Source organism: Pleurodeles waltl, chromosome 11 (assembly GCF_031143425.1).
Source record: "Pleurodeles waltl isolate 20211129_DDA chromosome 11, aPleWal1.hap1.20221129, whole genome shotgun sequence".
NCBI classification, from domain to species: Eukaryota; Metazoa; Chordata; class Amphibia; order Caudata; family Salamandridae; genus Pleurodeles; species Pleurodeles waltl.
In genome coordinates this window covers 34509530-34532379 of record NC_090450.1, presented here as the reverse complement: position 1 = coordinate 34532379, position 22850 = coordinate 34509530, and the positions used below count along the sequence as shown (strand labels likewise).

Sequence of the window (22850 nt, the reverse complement as noted above, 5' to 3'; positions counted from 1 at the left end):
CCAACACACACACAGGCCACAGATCCAGTTGCAGGTTTTGATGTCAATTTTCTTAACTGGATTATGACAATAAGATCTATTTAGCCACTTCCAAGAAGGTGATCTACAAGTGCCTACAGGCACAGAATGTAGCAGCATATATCGTTACTGGTGGGTCCTGATGCAACAATGTTTATCTTAGGTGCAATTTTATAATTTTATTGGATCCAGGGTTCTCTAGTGGTGAGCAGGCAAGACTTATCTAGGAGGAGTGTAAGGCACTTGCAATACCACAATAGTCACACAGTAACTTATCTCACATGAGAGTACCCACACAGTGTTGCAAAAATGAAAACACTTTATTACAGTAACACTGAACTAGATTACTAAAGGCAGACCCCCAACTGGAGGTAAGTATACACTATATATACACAGTAAGTATTGGGAATTAGCATAGAAAAACAAGCACTGTTAAGAAACGGCAGAAAATACTTAGGGCCCTATGGGGAGGAGGCGGGGCGCGGTGGCAAACCATATACTAAAATAGTGGAATGCTAAGTTATATTCCCCACCCAAGGATGTGGAGCAGTTAGTGGGGATCTGGGAGAACCTGGAACCCCAAGTGGTGAGTATCTAGATGACCCCCAGTGAGCAGGAGAGCAGAGGTAAGTTACATAGGCTTACCATAGACTAACAAGTGGACTTGGAAAAGGAAATTTGCAAAAACAGGATCGGTCCAGTGGAACCCAACAGTGGACTCCGGATGAAGAGAACCTGCAAAAGAAGGGGACAACGTCCAGTCCATGAAGTAGTGACTAGGTAGGGCATGAGCCACTGCCCACCATTATTTGGGAGAAGATACGGGTAGAGGGTGGAAGATGAAGGTAAGCAGTGGAGCCCCAGGAGCTGCAGATGAGACTTTGAAGTCTTGCAGAAGCGGTCGCAGCTGGTTTTCTGGTCTCAAGACAGTTCATTAGTTAGAAAGACCACCAACAAGCTTTAGCAAGTGGAAATCCAGGCAGAAGAAGACTTGCAGAGCTGAAGAGGACCAGCAATGTCCAAGGGACTCAACTCTTGGAGGGTGGCGCTGGCTGACCCTCAGCAGTCAGGAGAGCCAGCAGAAGCAATCGTAACCCTTACAGGTAACCCACTGGCAGCAGGCACAGTAAGTTGCAGTGAGGACAGCAGCTGGACGTCATTGCCTTAGATGCCCAAGGATGCAGGGGAGTTATAAGGGCAATTCTTTCTTGCTTTTTTGGTGCAGGTGAAGTCTTGCCGACCCCAGAGGATGCACAGCCGTGGAAATGTTGCAATTGCTGGAAGGATCCAGAAACAATGTTGCAAGGTGAGGTTGTCTCGGGTGTTGCAGGCTTGTCTGGTTCCAGAGAAGTCCAGCAGCAGTTCCTGTGGTCAGGAGCATAAGAGGTTGATGTGGAAGAGTCCTGGTGGAGTCTTGCATGCTGAATCTGGGGACCCACCCTAAGTAGCCCTAACAGGGGGCTTGGGAACTCTGCAGGGTGGCCACCTATCAGAGGGAGTCACTGACATCGGTTACCTGCCCTGACCAACCAGAAGCTCCCAGGCGCCTCTGCATATCTGGTTTCCAAGATTGCAGAATCAGGTGGCCAACTGGAGGAGCTCTGGGCACACACACACCTCGGCACTCCCCTTCACTTTGTGTAGTTTCACACCAAAGCAGGGGCTGGGGGTCCCTGGACTGGTGCAAACCGGGTTATGCAAGGAGGGCATCAAATGTGCCCTTCAAATCAAGCCGGTGGCGTGGGGAGACTACCCCTCTCCCACAGGAAATCCTTTGTTCTTCCTTCCCCTGCTCGAGCTGGTCAAGCAGCAGGAGGGCAGAATCCTGCCTGAGACCGCTTCAGCGTGGGCTACTCGGAAGACTGGTAGGAGCAATACTGGTGGGTCCTCAAGGGTGCCCCCAGGGTGCATGGAATCATGCCACCGATCCTGGCATCAGTATTGGGGTATGATTCCGATATGTTTAATACCAAACATGTATAAGTTCAGAGTTACCATTGTGTGGCTGGACCATAGGTAGTGACCTATGGCCAGTACATAGCTAAAATGGCTTCCCCACACTTACAAAGTCCAAGGAATTGAAACTGGAGTTTGTAGTGGCACCTTTGCTCCTGGAGGGGTGCCCACACACACACAGGGACCTGCACTCTGCCCTCTTCTGGCTAGGAGGACCTACCACAGGAGTGCCTTATTGTGACCTGGTGCAGTGACCAGCAGTGAAAGGGTGCATGCACCTTTTCACGCAGGCTGCAAATGGCAGCCCATGGGGGACCCCAATGCCTGGGCACCTAAGTACCACATACTAGGGACTTACAGGGGTACACCAGTATGCCAACTGTGGGGTGTAAATGGTACCAAGGCAACCAAATTTGGAGGAGAGCGCACAATCACTGGGGTCATGGTTAGCAGGATCTCGGTGACAAGTATCTAAGCACACTGATAATGGGCAAAAAGCAGGGGGTAACCATGCCAAAAAGTGTCTTTCCTGCACCCATCACTCAACCATTTTTTGGGAGATGCTGTAGAACTCTATGAATCATGGGCAAGAGGTAGCAGTAGTAAGAAACAGGAGGACATGGAACAGAATATCTGGATTTGTTAGTGAATGGAGAGGTAGCTGCAGCCCATTAAAGCTGATGAAGTTATGATAGTGATTTTCTTATCAGAATTGTTTAAGAAAGGTTTACTTTATGAAGCCATTAATTGCTAAATATTAGGGATTGCTGCACACCAATCTTTAATAGCACAAATTTCTATTGGTATAATTGCAGAGGTACGCAGAGTCATGCAAGGAGTGTGTTTAAGAAGTTCTCCTTGAGCCAAATAGAATACTTTGTGGGATGTGAGCAAGATCTTAAAATGGTTTCTGGACTGAGCAATAGGTTTTTGTCTTTGGTCTTTGACTTGGAAATTTGCAACTTTGATTTATATAATTTTTTAAAGAAGGTTTCTGATGTGAAATTCTGGATATAGAGACCAGACATTGCATCAAATGGAGTTCATTTTGAAATATGGAAAAGAACACTGTCTCATTTATATAAATTTTGATAAATATACCCAGTTGTGAATTGTGCAACAGGTACCCTAAAACAGAGCTGTTGATCCGAGTCCACTGTTGATTGACTGCTTATCAACTGCTGATATAAAGTGTTTAAGGGACGTGTTTTCTGTAACTATTGCTAGATGGAAGAATGCTGTAATGCAACTCTCTGGTGTTGACTGGAGTGAAGTCTAAGTCTGTGAGAGGAGCAATGGCAAGTAAAGTGTTTATAGCTGGCAGAGGATTGTAAGACATCCTTAAAGTGGCAGGCCGATCTATTATAGATGTTTATGAAGGGATTTATTTTAAACCTATAGAGCATGTATTGAACTTTGCTCAGGAAGGTTTTAAGCATGAACACTACTAGTCTCCAGATTTGTGATAAAATGGCAACTGTCCAACATTTAACTGACCGGAGAATTGAACAATGAATCACCTTTGGTAAAGTGTTTTCTGGTGGAATTCACCCTGCAAATTTCCAAAGGTGCAAGAATGTATCTGTTAATTTGTGCTAGCAAGGCTGTGTTCTATCCATCCTGCCCTGGATGGGATGTTGGGGCCCTCATTGGTGTGCCACCACTGCTCAGATGTCAGTTTCTCTTTTTGATCTCAGTCAGTGGACGCAAAGCCTTTGAAATCAGAGCATGGCAGTGTGCAGACTTTCAGATTTGGCATCTTTATAATGGACTAAACTAGACCATTAGACAGAACGGAGAGGAAGGTAGGTCGCTGAGGGATATGCGGTTAGATAGAGTCAGAAAAGGTGTTAAAGGCAAGTAACATGTTCTTCTGATAGAGAACTTTAACTGCGAGATTCCTCACCCTGTGAATAGATACCAACGCAGTACCTCCCCCAAGTCGTGGACATGTGGAATCGCTCAGACCAGCAAATCCAGTAAGACATCCCGCTGGCTGTACGGGGCAATATGCTTTGTGGACATGTGGAGGGATGTCCACATAGTAGCCTGGCAGATGTCCAAGACTGGCACATTGCAGGCCAGCACAGTGGTAGCAGCCTTAACTCTGGTGAAATGAGTGCTTAAGCCTTCTGGGGCTGCTTTTTTGGCAGCCCATAGGTGATCTTGAAGCATAATATAACCAATCAGGACATTGTTCCTTTTGCACCTCTCTGCCCTTTTCTGCTCAGAGAAACCAACCAGAAGCTGGTCATCGTGCAGTATTACCAGGTCAAGGTAGAAACTCAGGCCGTCTTGGCGTTCAAACAGTGAGGTCATGCTTTCTTCTTTTGGGGATCTGGTAGTGCACACAATTTTTTTGCAAGGTGATGAATCATCGTACGTGCAAGGGCGTTACCACAGCTTAATTTGCAAAAGAGACTGCTGGTGCCCAAAGCTCTACTCAGAATCCTGTGGCCACCGCTATGAAATGTTAGCACAAAGAATACCAAAGCTGCATAGTCTTCAATTCATTCTCATGCCTCCCTTAATCCACTATCACCCTCTTCCCCTTTATCTCACCCATGCAGGTTCTCGTTTTGCACTTTATGACTTTTTCCCCCCATCCTTTTTGCCTTCTTTTTACCTCTGTGCATTTTCTCTTTCTTGCTAAGTATCTGATGTGTAACAAGTGCTTCGAGGAGGTGGTGGTGGAAGAGGAGGTACACCATCATCCACCCCCCCAAGCATCTACTAGCTCAAATTAAGCCCTGGGCATTATTACCTTTGCCAGAAGGCCACTTTTGTTTGAAGGACCAGCTTGTCTCTGGGGAAAAATGCGATGTATGGCTGTACTATAGACAGCACCTGCAGTTTGTGGACTTGTCTCATCAATGTTATGGTGACTAAAATGCAGTCTTGATGATGAGCAGACTGAGCATTTGTTTGAAAGGAATGCACCTCAGGTAAGGACAAAATTAAGGTTCCACTGACAAATGGTGTTGGTGGGAACATATGGAGCAGCCTCTTAAAAAACATCACAACTGGAGATTTGAGGAGGGATGGCTGATCCAGCGAACATAAAAAGGGTGAAAGCTAACTCTTGACTGTTGCCAAGGCATTGCTGGGCTAATGAAAAACAGAACATGAGAACATCAAACAACTTTGCATTTAAGGGTTGGACGCTATGGGAGGTAAACCAAAAACCAACTTCTCCCAGCTGCGAAGATAACACCAGACACATGAGGAGGGATGTTGAAAACCATCAACTGTATACATTTTGATGTCACAAGAGCAAGGCAGAGTCCTCCAACTACTCTAAGAGGTCCTCCCAGAAGGTATGCGCCAGACAAGATGTGCTGATGGCAAGAAGTTCTGAGTACCACACTCTCCTTGCCCAGTGCAGAGAAACTAAGATGACTTGGGCACCTTTTAAGAACCCTGAGCAGGAGTCCCAATCCACAAAGCAGACAGAAGAAGTCTATGAGGGAGAACTACCTCAGAAACTCCAACATGTGTTCTCTGCATAGGCGAACAGATTAAGCCACTGTTTTCCCCAGTGCCGGAAAATGCTCTGCGCCAGCTCCGTGTGTAACTGCATTTGCTTTCTGCTGGGCAACCTCGGCTGAGTTTTCCCACCTTGGCATTTAAAAATCCTGCCAGGTGCTGTGCAAACAGGGAGATGCCCTGAGCATTCAGCCACTTCCAGAAGCACTGTATCTACTGGCACAGGACCATCGATCCCAGTGCAGCCTGTTAGTTGCATGGGGTTCTGAGAAAACCTGTATCATGGTCCCCCTTGATGGCTGGAAGTAATGTGTCAATGTCAAACAGATCATTCACAGCTCCAAAAAGTTCATGTAGAGGTGATTCTCCACAGGAGGGACTAGAGTCCTCTGATCTCCACCTGTCCTGGATAACCTCCCCAAACCAGCAATGTAGCAATCAGGCACTAGAGTTCTGGGTGGGGTAGGGAGAGTGGTCTGCCTGCGGTCCAACAGCCACCACTGCAGATCTTTTGCCGTCTCCTTGGACACCTGCACAGGCACCACTACGTCCTCTTGATGCAGAGTCTACTGAGACTTTAGGTCCCACTCAAGAGGCCTGCATGTCCACAAGCAGGATACAGGAGGCCAAGAAACCTCAGAGCTGCTTTTGCTGAGACTGAGACTAAAGGTTGAAACATCAGGATCATAGACTGAATGTCCTAGACTCTGAAGCAGAGGAACGGCTCGAAAGAGAACCATATCCAGGATTCAATGGAAGCCATTGTGAAGGGTCATGTGTGACTGCAGTATGGTGATGAAGAAACCCAACGATTAGCAGGTTGTCTGCTGTCAGGCACTGTCTTACAACTGTTAGAGACAAGTCCGCCTTCAGTAGGCAGTCACTGAGGTATAAGATCATTACCCCCAATTTCCGCAGGTGATCACCACCATCACCTTTGTGCACACCTGAGGTGCAGTGGTCAGGCCAGAGGAGAGCACAGAGAAATGAAAGATTCTGTTAGCTAAATGGAACAGCAAGTAGGGTCTGAGTGATTGCAGGATGGGGATGCGGAAATAGGCATCGAGCAAGTCCAACACCACCATCCAGTCTCCTGGATCCAGGGCAGAAAAAACATCGGCCAGGGTGAGGCTCTTGAATTTGCCCTTCTGAAGGAATCAATTCAGAGGGCACAGAGTAGGGATGGGGCGAAGGCCTCCATCCTTTTTCACACAAGACAGTAAGGAGTAACATACAATCCCAATCTATTGCTCCCCAGGCCAAGGGAGATTGAACTTCTTTACAGAGTACAGACAAGTGGTCCTCTGGGAGGTGTTGCGCATGAGTGGCATACATGATGGATGGGACAGGAAGGATAGGGAATCACGGTGTTCCATGATCCTGAGCACCCGCTGGACTGACGTGGTGCTCCTCTACCCGGGAAGGTAGAAGGTAATACACCCTCCGATCAGGCCCTAGTGAACCACCAGTGACAGCCTAAATCAGTTTTGCAACAGCTACCATGGCTGCGATTTTAGAGGCTCGGTCAATGTCTGGAGAGGTATCCAGGACCGTAGCTGCCGGCAGGTCAACATATACGTTCTCATTACCATAAGGCTCATCACATGTGTTGTCATATGCCCAGAGCTTAATCTGTAAAAGAATAAGTGCCAGGCCCCAAAGTTTTGCTTAGAAGACAGCAGCCGGCGCTATAAAAGGTCAGGGCTGCTCAGTCTTGATTCTAAATCATGCCTCTTTAATCCACCACCAGACACCATATGTGCCTTTTTATCTTTTTGCCCCACTTTCTCCCTGTGTCATGGGTTTTCACTTTTTCTCCTCCGCCTACTTTCCTCTTTATCCAATTTAAATAATTTAAATCTGCTACACACTGGAAAGGCTATAGGGAATGGGAACAGCCAGGAGCCAAACTGTCTGTGTTGCAGATGTAGGCACATCTATACATACAGTGTGGGGTGGTCCACGTAGACAACAGTATTAGATCAGAGTGCTTATGACTATCAACAATGTTTGGTATCCCAGCGGAACATAATCCAAAATCAATTCTTCATATACTGCACAGCTGGGATGGGAACATGTGAGAAACTGCTGGTGCAGATTGGGCTAATAGTTGCCAGGTGGTATATTGCCAAGTGCCGGAGATCCTACACAGCACCACCAGTGATCAAATAGTTAGGATGTATGGATTATTGTGCTCTGGCTGAGAAGTCAGTGTATAAGTCAAGTGGCTGTCCGCAAACATTAAACCGGTTTGGGGCACGTGACGGCAGCACACTGACAAGATGACTGTGGCTGCCACATGATCCACCCTGTTCCTGGTAGTTGCAAAAATTACAAAGGCAGCTCCAAGCTTATTTAATCTCTTGCAGAGCATCTCTAGATTTCTTTTCAGCATAATTCAAGTTCAGCTACATTGTCCTTTTTCCTCCAACTACATACAGTAACAGAAGTAAATGGATTTAATCATAATTAACAAATCTGCACTACAAAACTGATTGATTATGCCTCTAATAAAGGACTGCAGAATGTACTTACTTCCAAACGATTGCATTCTCGCTCGCCTTGTACTTTGCCTTCCCCTTCATGCAAATGACCTGTACACCACTGGTGTTAAGTGGCGTTGGAATACGCACCTGCAGGCAAACAAATTGTATAACACATCAATACAAGCATCTACTTAATGTCAAAGCTACAATACGGTACACCACCAGAAAGTATGCGCCAGCATTGAGTGGAGGCGCACCTATAACAAGGAAACGCACCATTGCTTTTCATTTTTCAAGCAAACAACAAATCAAGATGACATTTCCAGACAGAATAGTTTGTCTCACTCACCGTGTAAGAACTTCAGGATTACTTGAAGAAACAAATGCAGAAGGGCAACGATTATACATTAGTAGCCCTAAAAGATACGTAGTCCTGTATACTGAACGTAACTCAATGATTCACCAGTAAGAGTATCCCTTCCCCAAACCGAAAGAACAGAGTAATTACCTAGTGCCAGATAGAACCTCAAGGCTCTCAAATGTGCCAACATATCATTTAGGAGCCCCGACACAACTAGCCCCACTGATTCCCTCCTCCCTCAACCAAACTGTCCAATATCTACCATCCATCCCATGTAATACAGAGGTTTTTTTTTTTTTTTACTTTTGGATCATAGGTATTTTGGATTTCAACTGAGTCCAAATGTATTTTGCACTGTACTTGTGCTACTCAAAAAATGAAAAATAAGGGGGCTAGGGAGGTCCAGTAATGAATCTACAGATATCAACAGCTGAGAAATTTTACATGTGTTCATTCTCCAACAAGGGATTCTCCATTATTACTATCTATTAAAAGGACTAAAAGAGTAATGCATCTCTGGACGTCGGTCCCTGTAGGAAGCTGGCTCTTTATATAGAATACCAAAATGAGGTATGTGGGAAACTGCCTCTTTGACATGGTTAACCCACCCCTCTCTCCCCCACACTTTTTGCCTGGAATCTGATGTGATCTCGACTCAAAGTGCACTGGGTTCCTGCTAACCAGGTCCCCAGTGCCAGATTTCTTTCCCAAAGCAGTACAAATGTTTCCCCAATTGGCAAAACTTTTGGCATCCTCTCAAAGTCCCTAGTAAATGGTACCTCTGGTACCTGGGCCACAAAAGAGGGTCCCTAAGGGATGCAACATGAATTGTGCCATCCAATGGGACCCCTCACCAAGCACAACAGGCTGCATGGCTTGGTGCAGCTAAAAGTGAAACACAACATGGCACACAGCCTGTGTGCCATCTCCTCTAACTCTGCATACAATATATGTAAGTATATATATTGCAAACGGTGTTGGGGGACATGGCACACAGGCTGTGTGCCATGTTGTGTTTTCACTTTTAGCTGCACCAAGACACGCAGCCTGCAATGGCAATCTGCATGTGCTAGGTAAGGGGTTGTAAGGAAATGCCTCCTTGGCATGGTTGCCCCATGACTTTTTGCCTTTGCTGATGCTATGTTTACAATTGAAAGTGTGCTGAGGCCTGCTAACCAGGCCCCAGCACCAGTGTTCTTTCCCTAACCTGTACTTTTGTATCCACAATTGGCAGACCCTGGCATCCAGATAAGTCCCTTGTAACTGGTACTTCTAGTACCAAGGGCCCTGATGCCAAGGAAGGTCTCTAAGGGCTGCAGCATGTCTTATGCCACCCTGGAGACCTCTCACTCAGCACAGACACACTGCTTGCCAGCTTGTGTGTGCTAGTGAGGACCAAACGAGTAAGTCGACATGGCACTCCCCTCAGGGTGCCATGCCAGCCTCTCACTGCCTATGCAAGTATAGGACAGTCACCCCTCTAGCAGGCCTTACAGCCCTAAGGCAGGGTGCACTATACCATAGTTGAGGGTACCAGTGCATGAGCATGGTACCCCTACAGTGTCTAAACAAAACCTTAGACATTGTAAGTGCAGGGTAGCCATAAGAGTATATGGTCTGGGAGTTTGTCAAACACGAACTCCACAGCACCATAATGGCTACACTGAAAACTGGGAAGTTTGGTATCAAACTTCTCAGCACAATAAATGCCCACTGATGCCAGTGTACATTTTATTGCAAAATACACCCCAGAGGGCACCTTAGAGGTGCCCCCTGAAACTTAACCGACTGTCTGTGTAGGCTGACTAGTTCCAGCAGCCTGCCACACTAGAGACATGTTGCTGGCCTCATGGGGAGAGTGCCTTTGTCACTCTGAGGCCAGTAACAAAGCCTGCACTGGGTGGAGATGCTAACACCTCCCCCAGGCAGGAGCTGTAACACCTGGCGGTGAGCCTCAAAGGCTCACCCCTTTGTCACAGCACCGCAGGACACTCCAGCTAGTGGAGTTGCCCGCCCCCTCCGGCCCCGGCCCCCACTTTTGGCGGCAAGGCCGGAGGAAATAATGAGAATAACAAGGAGGAGTCACTGGCCAGTCAGGACAGCCCCTAAGGTGTCCTGAGCTGAGGTGACTAACTTTTAGAAATCCTCCATCTTGTAGATGGAGGATTCCCCCAATAGGGTTAGGATTGTGACCCCCTCCCCTTGGGAGGAGGCACAAAGAGGGTGTACCCACCCTCAGGGCTAGTAGCCATTGGCTACTAACCCCCCAGACCTAAACACGCCCTTAAATTTAGTATTTAAGGGCTACCCTGAACCCTAGAAAATTAGATTCCTGCAACAACAAGAAGAAGGACTGCCTAGCTGAAAACCCCTGCAGAGGAAGACCAGAAGACAACAACTGCCTTGGCTCCAGAAACTCACCGGCCTGTCTCCTGCCTTCCAAAGAACTCTGCTCCAGCGACGCCTTCCAAAGGGACCAGCGACCTCTGAATCCTCTGAGGACTGCCCTGCTTCGACGACGTCAAGAAACTCCCGAGGACAGCGGACCTGCTCCAAAAAGACTGCAACTTTATCCCAAGGAGCAGCTTTAAAGAACCCTGCAATCTCCCCGCAAGAAGCGTGAGACTTGCAACACTGCACCCGGCGACCCCGACTCGGCTGGTGGAGAACCAACACCTCAGGGAGGACCCCCGGACTACTCTACGACTGTGAGTACCAAAACCTGTCCCCCCTGAGCCCCCACAGCGCCGCCTGCAGAGGGAATCCCGAGGCTTCCCCTGACCGCGACTCTCTGAAACCTAAGTCCCGACGCCTGGAAAAGACCCTGCGCCCCCAGGACCTGAAGGACCGGACTTTCACTGCAGAAGTGACCCCCAGGAGTCCCTCTCCCTTGCCCAAGTGGAGGTTTCCCCGAGGAAGCCCCCCCTTGCCTGCCTGCAGCGCTGAAGAGATCCCTTGATCTCTCATTGACTTCCATTGCGAACCCGACGCTTGTTCTAACACTGCACCCGGCCGCCCCCGCGCCGCTGAGGGTGAAATTTCTGTGTGGGCTTGTGTCCCCCCCGGTGCCCTACAAAACCCCCCTGGTCTGCCCTCCAAAGACGCGGGTACTTACCTGCTGGCAGACTGGAACCGGGGCACCCCCTTCTCTCCATTGGAGCCTATGCGTTTTGGGCACCACTTTGAACTCTGCACCTGACCAGCCCTGAGCTGCTGGTGTGGTAACTTTGGGGTTGCTCTGAACCCCCAACGGTGGGCTACCTTGGACCAAGAACTGAACCCTGTAAGTGTCTTACTTACCTGGTAAAACTAACAAAAACTTACCTCCCCCAGGAACTGTGAAAATTGCACTAAGTGTCCACTTTTAAAGTAGCTATTTGTGAATAACTTGAAAAGTATACATGCAATTGAAATGATTCAAAGTTCCTAATGTACTTACCTGCAATACCTTTCAAACAAGATATTACATGTTAAATTTGAACCTGTGGTTCTTAAAATAAACTAAGAAAAGATATTTTTCTATAACAAAACCTATTGGCCGGATTTGTCTCGGAGTGTGTGTACCTCATTTATTGTCTATGTGTATGTACAACAAATGCTTAACACTACTCCTTGGATAAGCCTACTGCTCGACCACACTACCACAAAATAGAGCATTAGTATTCTCTTTTTACCACTATTTTACCTCTAAGGGGAACCCTTGGACTCTGTGCATGCTATTCCTTACTTTGAAATAGCACATACAGAGCCAACTTCCTACAGGGGTCAAAGAGAGTGGCACAATACATGCTGCTGCCTTTGGAGACCCTCTTTTGTGCCCATGTCGTAGGTACCAGGGATACCATTTACTAGGCACTTTGAAAACACATAGGTTTCCTTGATACCCATGTTTCACTCTTAATATTTTGAAATGTTCTATAATAACCAGTACACAATGAAGAACCACTGCAAGGCGCAGCTCAGTTATTGGCTCTGGGTACCTCGAGTTCTTGGAAAAACCAGAAACCCTATAAACCTGCAACTAGAAGGGTCTAACAGATATGTTATACTGTTTTTGTAAATCTGCCATCGTGAAGCAAAGTTACAAATGAAAACATGTCACAAAAACGTTTTTTTCCTACTGATTTTTTTTTAAAACAGTTTCTTTGGGAAAACCTTGAACAATCTACACAAATGACCCTTATGCTGAATTCAGAGTTTTTTCTAGTTTTCAGAAATGTAGAGCTTTCCAGAATTCCCCATACATTTCACACCTGTCTCGACCACAAACTGGAAGGAGGATGAAAGCACAAAAAAAAATAGGGAAATGGCACTACCTCCCAGTCAAATGCCTAAGCCGTGGTAAAGAATTTGGTTTTCTGAAACAAATTTTGCCTGTTCCTGAAAGCTGGAAAGACTGATTTTAACACCACAAACCTTTCGTTGATGCCATTGCAGGAACAAAAAAGAAGGCAGACACTTTAATCTGCAGCACGTTTTCCCCAAAAACCCCAGAAAACTACCTATGGTGTGGTTACTTTCTCAGGCCCCTCCAGGGGAAGGGACACAAATTTGGCATGGATAGCCTACGTGGGGGGGAAAAAAAAAGCTATGGAGGCTTAAGCGGGAACCATCCCAAATAGCCAAAAAAGCCTTAGCACTGGAGAGGAAAAGCTAGCAGTGAAAGGGCTAATATCCTCAGATTGAGAAACATTGGGCAAAATGTTACAAAACAGATGCCTCCTTTCAGAAAATTCTAAAGTAACACGGCATTACCCACAGCTCATTGCGCACACAGCACAGATCCAACTCATCACCCGACAGCCACATACCCACTTCTGACAATGATTTGCACCACATTACCTGTCCATTATCGGAGCTCCTGCCATTGGGGTTACTTACTGGTCACATACATAAGCACACCGTCACAAAACCCATCCTACGGACGGCCGCTCGCCCTCCACACTTCCCAAATCAATGTTCAAATCCAAAAGTCACCCAGCAAGCTTCTCACACCCTCCACTTCTAGCTTCATCCATGTAGGTCTTTCAAGTCTGGAGAGAATTCTAACTAAGTCTGGTGTATTAAGACTCATTTGCTGGGGTATACACCTCATCTGGTTAAACCTCTACTTATCACAAGGAACAAACAACTGTGAAATTATTATTCACTCGACTGCAAATACAACCATGTGTAGCTTTCCAAGGAACCCAGAAAGAGCTTAAAAGAACTGCTCTCAAGAACAGGAATCTGGAATTGAACAACTGCAATGATCAAATCAACTAAGTGAGTAATCATATTCAAAATAATGGATTAGTGGGAAACTGTAAAAAATCCATCAAAATCCACTGAAGTCGATGGGATGTGACAAGAGTGGTCGAAGAACCCTTTAAAACCAGACGATGAAAAACGGACGCCCTCATCGGAGTTTAAACCATTCATTGATATCCTATCGGAACTTAATGAGCTGACCTGTTCTAAATATCCTAAGATACTGCACTTGCTCCCACATACGACTGTACCCACTGAGACATGCCGGTAAATATACTACTTTTAACAAGGTCCCAGGAGTGGAAAAACAGACCCATCTATGAAGAAAAAAAAATACCGATGGCTAAGCACTGATGTAAAGGCTTCCCAGCAAAACACTCAGAAAGAAATAAGCAAGCCCACTGCTGAAAGACTGGACCATGGAGAGCACTGCATGGCTAGTAGGAGTTGAGACACCTTCCCTCTTCAAAGAATCCCCGACTCAATGTTTTGATGTCAAGGAGCAACAGAGTGCCAAATCTGATAAGCAATTTTATCAACTGTAAGAAATCAGATGTTAGGCAGGACAAATGATAAATTACTCATGAAGCCAGCTGGAGATATGGGGCATCAGAATCTGAGATACAGGCCATCAACAGATCAACAAAATAACTGCTAGAGAAGTGTGATGACCTACAGAACAGGAAAAAAAATTAAAAAAACACATGAGATCCTGTGGGTGACTATATTCTTGCAGTTGACTTCAGAAAAATCCTGGGAGCACAACTGTAGGAAAGTAGATTTTTTTTTGTGTGGTTGTGAGACCTCACCATGTAATAATGTCACAATCTTTATCAGGTCTAGATCGGTTTAAGAAAATCCTTATCTCAGTCCTGGGTAGCTGTGGACAGAGCAGTCAGGCTAAATCAAGGGAACAAGTTTATAGCATTTCAAAGTATCAAAACATCTTGTACGTAAGACACAGTAAATATCCAACACCAATTCCTAAAAAGAGAGATTATTTTTTATCATAAATGAGACAAACTACAAAAATATCAAGGGATACCGAAGATATGGTTTTTCAAAGGGAAGTGTAAGGAAATGCCTCCTTGGCATGGTTGCCCCCTGACTTTTTGCTTTTGCTGATGCTATGTTTACAATTGAAAGTGTGCTGAGGCCTGCTAACCAGGCCCCAGCACCAGTGTTCTTTCCCTAACCTGTACTTTTGTATCCACAATTGGCAGACCCTGGCATCCAGATAAGTCCCTTGTAACTGGTACTTCTAGTACCAAGGGCCCTGATGCCAAGGAAGGTCTCTAAGGGATGCAGCATGTCTTATGCCACCCTGGAGACCTCTCACTCAGCACAGACACACTGCTTGCCAGCTTGTGTGTGCTAGTGAGGACAAAACGAGTAAGTCGACATGGCACTCCCCTCAGGGTGCCATGCCAGCCTCTCACTGCCTATGCAGTATAGGTAAGACACCCCTCTAGCAGGCCTTACAGCCCTAAGGCAGGGTGCACTATACCATAGGTGAGGGTACCAGTGCATGAGCATGGTACCCCTACAGTGTCTAAACAAAACCTTAGACATTGTAAGTGCAGGGTAGCCATAAGAGTATATGGTCTGGGAGTCTGTCAAACACGAACTCCACAGCACCATAATGGCTACACTGAAAACTGGGAAGTTTGGTATCAAACTTCTCAGCACAATAAATGCACACTGATGCCAGTGTACATTTTATTGTAAAATACACCACAGAGGGCACCTTAGAGGTGCCCCCTGAAACTTAACCGACTGTCTGTGTAGGCTGACTAGTTCCAGCAGCCTGCCACACCAGAGACATGTTGCTGGCCCCATGGGGAGAGTGCCTTTGTCACTCTGAGGCCAGTAACAAAGCCTGCACTGGGTGGAGATGCTAACACCTCCCCCAGGCAGGAGCTGTGACACCTGGCGGTGAGCCTCAAAGGCTCACCCCTTTGTCACAGCCCAGCAGGGCACTCCAGCTTAGTGGAGTTGCCCGCCCCCTCCGGCCACGGCCCCCACTTTTGGCGGCAAGGCTGGAGGGAACAAAGAAAGCAACAAGGAGGAGTCACTGGCCAGTCAGGACAGCCCCTAAGGTGTCCTGAGCTGAGGTGACTCTGACTTTTAGAAATCCTCCATCTTGCAGATGGAGGATTCCCCCAATAGGGTTAGGATTGTGACCCCCTCCCCTTGGGAGGAGGCACAAAGAGGGTGTACCCACCCTCAGGGCTAGTAGCCATTGGCTACTAACCCCCCAGACCTAAACACGCCCTTAAATTTAGTATTTAAGGGCTACCCTGAACCCTAGAAAATTAGATTCCTGCAACTACAAGAAGAAGGACTGCCTAGCTGAAAACCCCTGCAGAGGAAGACCAGAAGACGACAACTGCCTTGGCTCCAGAAACTCACCGGCCTGTCTCCTGCCTTCCAAAGATCCTGCTCCAGCGACGCCTTCCGAAGGGACCAGCGACCTCGACATCCTCTGAGGACTGCCCCTACTTCGAAAAGACAAGAAACTCCCGAGGACAGCGGACCTGCTCCAAGAAAAGCTGCAACTTTGTTTCCAGCAGCTTTAAAGAACCCTGCAAGCTCCCCGCAAGAAGCGTGAGACTTGCAACACTGCACCCGGCGACCCCGACTCGGCTGGTGGAGATCCGACACCTCAGGAGGGACCCCAGGACTACTCTGATACTGTGAGTACCAAAACCTGTCCCCCCTGAGCCCCCACAGCGCCGCCTGCAGAGGGAATCCCGAGGCTTCCCCTGACCGCGACTCTTTGAATCTAAAGTCCCGACGCCTGGGAGAGACCCTGCACCCGCAGCCCCCAGGACCTGAAGGACCGGACTTTCACTGGAGAAGTGACCCCCAGGAGTCCCTCTCCCTTGCCCAAGTGGAGGTTTCCCCGAGGAATCCCCCCCTTGCCTGCCTGCAGCGCTGAAGAGATCCCGAGATCTCTCATAGACTAACATTGCGAACCCGACGCTTGTTTCTACACTGCACCCGGCCGCCCCCGCGCCGCTGAGGGTGAAATTTCTGTGTGGACCTGTGTCCCCCCCGGTGCCCTACAAAACCCCCCTGGTCTGCCCTCCGAAGACGCGGGTACTTACCTGCAAGCAGACCGGAACCGGGGCACCCCCTTCTCTCCATTCTAGCCTATGTGTTTTGGGCACCACTTTGAACTCTGCACCTGACCGGCCCTGAGCTGCTGGTGTGGTGACTTTGGGGTTGCTCTGAACCCCCAACGGTGGGCTACCTTGGACCAAGAACTGAACCCTGTAAGTGTCTTACTTACCTGGTAAAACTAATCAAAACTTACCTCCCCTAGGAACTGTGAAAATTGCACTAAGTGTCCACTTTTAAAACAGCTATTTGTCAATAACTTGAAAAGTATACATGCAATTTTGATGATTTGAAGTTCCTAAAGTACTTACCTGCAATACCTTTCGAATGAGTTATTACATGTAGAATTTGAACCTGTGGTTCTTAAAATAAACTAAGAAAAGATATTTTTCTATATAAAAACCTATTGGCTGGATTTGTCTCTGAGTGTGTGTACCTCATTTATTGTCTATGTGTATGTACAACAAATGCTTAACACTACTCCTTGGATAAGCCTACTGCTCGACCACACTACCACAAAATAGAGCATTAGTATTATCTATTTTTACCACTATTTTACCTCTAAGGGGAACCCTTGGACTCTGTGCATGCTATTCCTTACTTTGAAATAGCACATACAGAGCCAACTTCCTACATTGGTGGATCAGCGGTGGGGTACAAGACTTTGCATTTGCTGGACTACTCAGCCAATACCTGATCACACGACAAATTCCAAAATTGTCATTAGAAATTGATTTTTGCAATCTGAAAAGTTTTCTAAATTCTTAAAAGACCTGCTAGGGCCTTGTGTTAGATCCTGTTTAGCATTTCTTTTAGAGTTTAAAAGTTTGTTAAAAGTTTGAATTAGATTCTAGAACCAGTTTTAGTTTCTTAAAAAGTATTCCAACTTTTAGAAGCATAATGTCTAGCACAGATGTGAATGTGGTGGAACTCGACACCACACCTTACCTCCATCTACAGATGAGAGAGCTAAGGTCACTCTGTAAACTAAAGAAAATAGCAATGGGCCCCAAACCTACCAAAGTACAGCTCCAGGAGCTTTTGGCAGAGTTTGAAAAGGCCAACCCCTCTGAGGATGGCAACTCAGAGGATGAAGATAGTGACTTGGAGGGAAATTCCCCCCCTCCAGTCCTACTTAGGGAGAGCAGGGCTTCTCAAGCCCTGACTCCACAAATAATAGTCAGAGATGCTGGTTCCCTCACAGGAGGGACCAACAACTCTGAAATCACTGAGGATAACTCCAGTGAAGAGGACATCCAGTTAGCCAGGATGGCCAAAAGATTGGCTTTGGAAAGACAGATCCTAGCCATAGAGAGGGAAAGACAAGAGATGGGCCTAGGACCCATCAATGGTGGCAGCAACATAAATAGGGTCAGAGATTCTCCTGACATGTTGAAAATCCCCAAAGGGATTGTAACTAAATATGAAGATGGTGATGACATCACCAAATGGTTCACAGCTTTTGAGAGGGCTTGTGTAACCAGAAAAGTGAACAGATCTCACTGGGGTGCTCTCCTTTGGGAAATGTTCACAGGAAAGTGTAGGGATAGACTCCTCACACTCTCTGGACAAGATGCAGAATCTTATGACCTCATGAAGGGTACCCTGATTGAGGGCTTTGGATTCTCCACTGAGGAGTACAGGATTAGGTTCAGGGGGGCTCAAAAATCCTCGAGCCAGACCTGGGTTGACTTTGTTGACTACTCAGTGAAAACACTAGATGGTTGGATTCAAGGCAGTGGTGTAAGTAATTATGATGGGCTGTACAATTTATTTGTGAAAGAACACCTGTTAAGTAATTGTTTCAATGATAAACTGCATCAGCATCTGGTAGACCTAGGACCAATTTCTCCCCAAGAATTGGGAAAGAAGGCGGACCATTGGGTCAAGACAAGGGTGTCCAAGACTTCAACAGGGGGTGACCAAAAGAAAGGGGTCACAAAGACTCCCCAGCAGAAGGGTGATGAGACAACCAAAACTAAAAATAGTAAAGAGTCTTCTACAGGCCCCCAAAAACCTGCACAGGAGGGTGGGCCCAGAGCCTCTTCACAAAACAATGGGTACAAGGGTAAAAACTTTGATCCCAAAAAGGCCTGGTGTCATAGCTGTAAACAGCATGGACACCAAACTGGAGACAAGGCCTGTCCCAAGAAAAGTTCCACTCCAAACTCCCATCCAGGTAACACTGGTATGGCTAGTCTCCAAGTGGGATCAACAGTGTGCCCAGAGCAAATCAGGGTCCACACTGAAGCTACTCTAGTTTCTGAGGGTGGGGTGGATTTAGCCACACTAGCTGTCTGGCCGCCTAACATGCAAAAATACAGACAGCAACTCTTAATTAATGGGACTAGAATAGAGGGCCTGAGGGATACAGGTGCCAGTGTCACCATGGTGACAGAGAAACTGGTTTCCCCTGGCCAATACCTGACTGGAAAAACTTACACAGTCACCAACGCTGACAATCAGAGAAAAGTACATCCCATGGCAATGGTTACTTTAGAATGGGGAGGGGTCAATGGCCTGAAGCAGGTGGTGGTCTCCTCAAATATCCCAGTGGACTGTCTGCTTGGAAATGACCTGGAGTCCTCAGCATGGGCTGAGGTAGAGCTAAAAACCCATGCAGCAATGCTGGGTATCCCTGAACTGGTGTGTGTGAAAACAAGAGCACAATGCAAGGCACAGGGTGAAAAAGTAGAGCTGGAGCCTGGAAAAATGGCCCAGCCTACCAAGAGAACAGGAAAGTCAGTTGGGAAACCAACTGCAACACAGCAAAAGAAAGGGAACCTCTCTTCTCAGGAAGAAGTTCTGCCCTCTGAGGGAACTGAGCCTTTGGAGCTTGAACCTTATCAGGTTGAGCTCTTAGGCCCAGGGGGACCCTCAAGGGAGGAGCTGTGTAAGGGACAAGAAACCTGTCCCTCTCTTGAAGGCCTTAGGCAGCAAGCTGCTGAAGAGTCCAAAGGCAAGAAAAATGGAACACATAGGGTCTATTGGGCAGATGGGCTCCTGTACACTGAGGCCAGAGACCCCAAACCTGGTGCCACTAGGAGAGTGGTAGTGCCTCAGCTGTTCAGAGAGTTCATCCTAACATTGGCCCATGACATTCCCCTTGCTGGACATTTGGGACAAACCAAGACGTGGGAGAGGTTAGTCAACCACTTCTACTGGCCCAATATGTCCAACATGGTTAAGGAGTTTTGCCTCTCCTGCCCCACCTGTCAAGCCAGTGGTAAGACAGGTGGGCATCCAAAGGCCCCCCTCATTCCACTTCCAGTGGTGGGGGTGCCCTTTGAAAGAGTGGGTGTGGACATAGTTGGTCCACTGGAACCTCCCACAGCCTCAGGAAATATGTATATCCTGGTAGTAGTGGATCATGCTACCAGGTATCCTGAAGCTATTCCCCTTAGGTCGACTACTGCCCCTGCAGTAGCCAAGGCCCTCATTGGTATCTTTACCAGAGTGGGTTTCCCTAAGGAGGTGGTGTCTGACAGAGGTACCAACTTCATGTCAGCATACCTAAAGCACATGTGGAATGAGTGTGGAGTGACTTATAAATTCACTACACCTTACCATCCACAAACTAATGGCTTAGTTGAGAGATTCAACAAGACATTAAAAGGCATGATCATGGGGCTCCCAGAAAAACTCAAAAGGAGATGGGATGTCCTCCTGCCATGTCTGCTTTTCGCTTACAGGGAGGTACCACAGAAGGGAGTAGGGTTCTCACCCTTTGAACTTCTGTTTGGTCATCCTGTAAGGGGACCACTTGCCCTTGTTAAAGAAGGCTGGGAGAGACCTCTCCATGAGCCTAAACAGGACATAGTGGACTATGTACTTGGCCTTCGCTCTAGAATGGCAGAGTACATGGAAAAGGCAACCAAAAACCTTGAGGCCAGCCAACAGCTCCAGAAGTTTTGGTATGACCAAAAGGCTGCACTGGTTGAGTTCCAACCAGGGCAGAAAGTCTGGGTTCTGGAGCCTGTGGCTCCCAGGGCACTCCAGGACAAATGGAGTGGCCCTTACCCAGTACTAGAGAGGAAGAGTCAGGTCACCTACTTGGTGGACCTGGGCACAAGCAGGAGCCCCAAAAGGGTGATCCATGTAAACCGCCTTAAGCTCTTCCACGACAGGGCTGATGTCAATCTGTTGATGGTAACAGATGAGGATCAGGAGGCAGAGAGTGAACCTCTCCCTGATCTTCTGTCATCAGACCCAAAAGATGGTACAGTAGATGGAGTGATCTACTCAGACACCCTCTCTGGCCAACAGCAAGCTGATTGTAGGAGAGTCCTACAACAGTTTCCTGAACTCTTCTCCTTAACCCCTGGTCAGACACACCTGTGTACCCATGATGTGGACACAGGAGACAGCATGCCTGTCAAGAACAAAATCTTTAGACAGTCTGACCATGTTAAGGAAAGCATCAAGGTGGAAGTCCACAAGATGCTGGAATTGGGAGTCATTGAGCGCTCTGACAGCCCCTGGGCTAGCCCAGTGGTCTTAGTCCCCAAACCTCACACCACAGGTGGAAAGAAAGAGATGAGGTTTTGTGTGGACTACAGAGGGCTCAATTCTGTCACCAAGACAGATGCTCATCCAATTCCAAGAGCTGATGAGCTCATTGATAAATTAGGTGCAGCCAAATTTCTAAGTACCTTTGACTTGACAGCAGGGTACTGGCAAATAAAAATGGCACCTGGAGCAAAAGAAAAGACAGCATTCTCCACACCTGATGGGCATTATCAGTTCACTGTTATGCCCTTTGGTTTAAAGAATGCCCCTGCCACCTTCCAAAGGTTGGTGAATCAAGTCCTTGCTGGCTTGGAGTCCTTTAGCACAGCTTATCTTGATGATATTGCTGTCTTTAGCTCCACCTGGCAGGATCACCTGGTCCACCTGAGGAAGGTTTTGAAGGCTCTGCAATCTGCAGGCCTCTCTATCAAGGCATCCAAATGCCAGATAGGGCAGGGAACTGTGGTTTACTTGGGCCACCTTGTAGGTGGAGGCCAAGTTCAGCCACTCCAACCCAAGATCCAGACCATTCTGGACTGGGTAGCTCCAAAAACCCAGACTCAAGTCAGGGCATTCCTTGGCTTGACTGGGTACTACAGGAGGTTTGTGAAGGGATATGGATCCATTGTGACAGCCCTCACTGAGCTCACCTCCAAGAAAATGCCCAAGAAAGTGAACTGGACTGTGGACTGCCAACAGGCCTTTGACACCCTGAAACAAGCAATGTGCTCAGCACCAGTTCTCAAAGCTCCAGATTATTCTAAGCAGTTCATTGTGCAGACTGATGCCTCTGAACATGGGATAGGGGCAGTTTTGTCCCAAACAAATGATGATGGCCTTGACCAGCCTGTTGCTTTCATTAGCAGGAGGTTACTCCCCAGGGAGCAGCGTTGGAGTGCCATTGAGAGGGAGGCCTTTGCTGTGGTTTGGTCCCTGAAGAAGCTGAGACCATACCTCTTTGGGACTCACTTCCTAGTTCAAACTGACCACAGACCTCTCAAATGGCTGATGCAAATGAAAGGTGAAAATCCTAAACTGTTGAGGTGGTCCATCTCCCTACAGGGAATGGACTTTATAGTGGAACACAGACCTGGGACTGCCCATGCCAATGCAGATGGCCTTTCCAGGTTCTTCCACTTAGAAAATGAAGACTCTCTTGGGAAAGGTTAGTCTCATCCTCTTTCGTTTGGGGGGGGGTTGTGTAAGGAAATGCCTCCTTGGCATGGTTGCCCCCTGACTTTTTGCCTTTGCTGATGCTATGTTTACAATTGAAAGTGTGCTGAGGCCTGCTAACCAGGCCCCAGCACCAGTGTTCTTTCCCTAACCTGTACTTTTGTATCCACAATTGGCAGACCCTGGCATCCAGATAAGTCCCTTGTAACTGGTACTTCTAGTACCAAGGGCCCTGATGCCAAGGAAGGTCTCTAAGGGATGCAGCATGTCTTATGCCACCCTGGAGACCTCTCACTCAGCACAGACACACTGCTTGCCAGCTTGTGTGTGCTAGTGAGGACAAAACGAGTAAGTCGACATGGCACTCCCCTCAGGGTGCCATGCCAGCCTCTCACTGCCTATGCAGTATAGGTAAGACACCCCTCTAGCAGGCCTTACAGCCCTAAGGCAGGGTGCACTATACCATAGGTGAGGGTACCAGTGCATGA

The 22850-nt window shown here is 47.4% G+C and overlaps 1 protein-coding gene across 3 annotated transcripts in view; it reads right to left on the bottom strand.

Moving 5' to 3' along the window:
• Positions 1-22850, bottom strand: part of AP2M1 (adaptor related protein complex 2 subunit mu 1) — a 174799-nt gene that overhangs the window by 3374 nt on the left and 148575 nt on the right. For all 3 annotated transcript variants that reach the window (XM_069212940.1, XM_069212941.1, XM_069212943.1), the window contains one exon: positions 7996-8093. In XM_069212940.1, coding sequence (XP_069069041.1) covers positions 7996-8093 — 98 coding nt within the window. The remainder of the gene's footprint in view (positions 1-7995; positions 8094-22850) is intronic.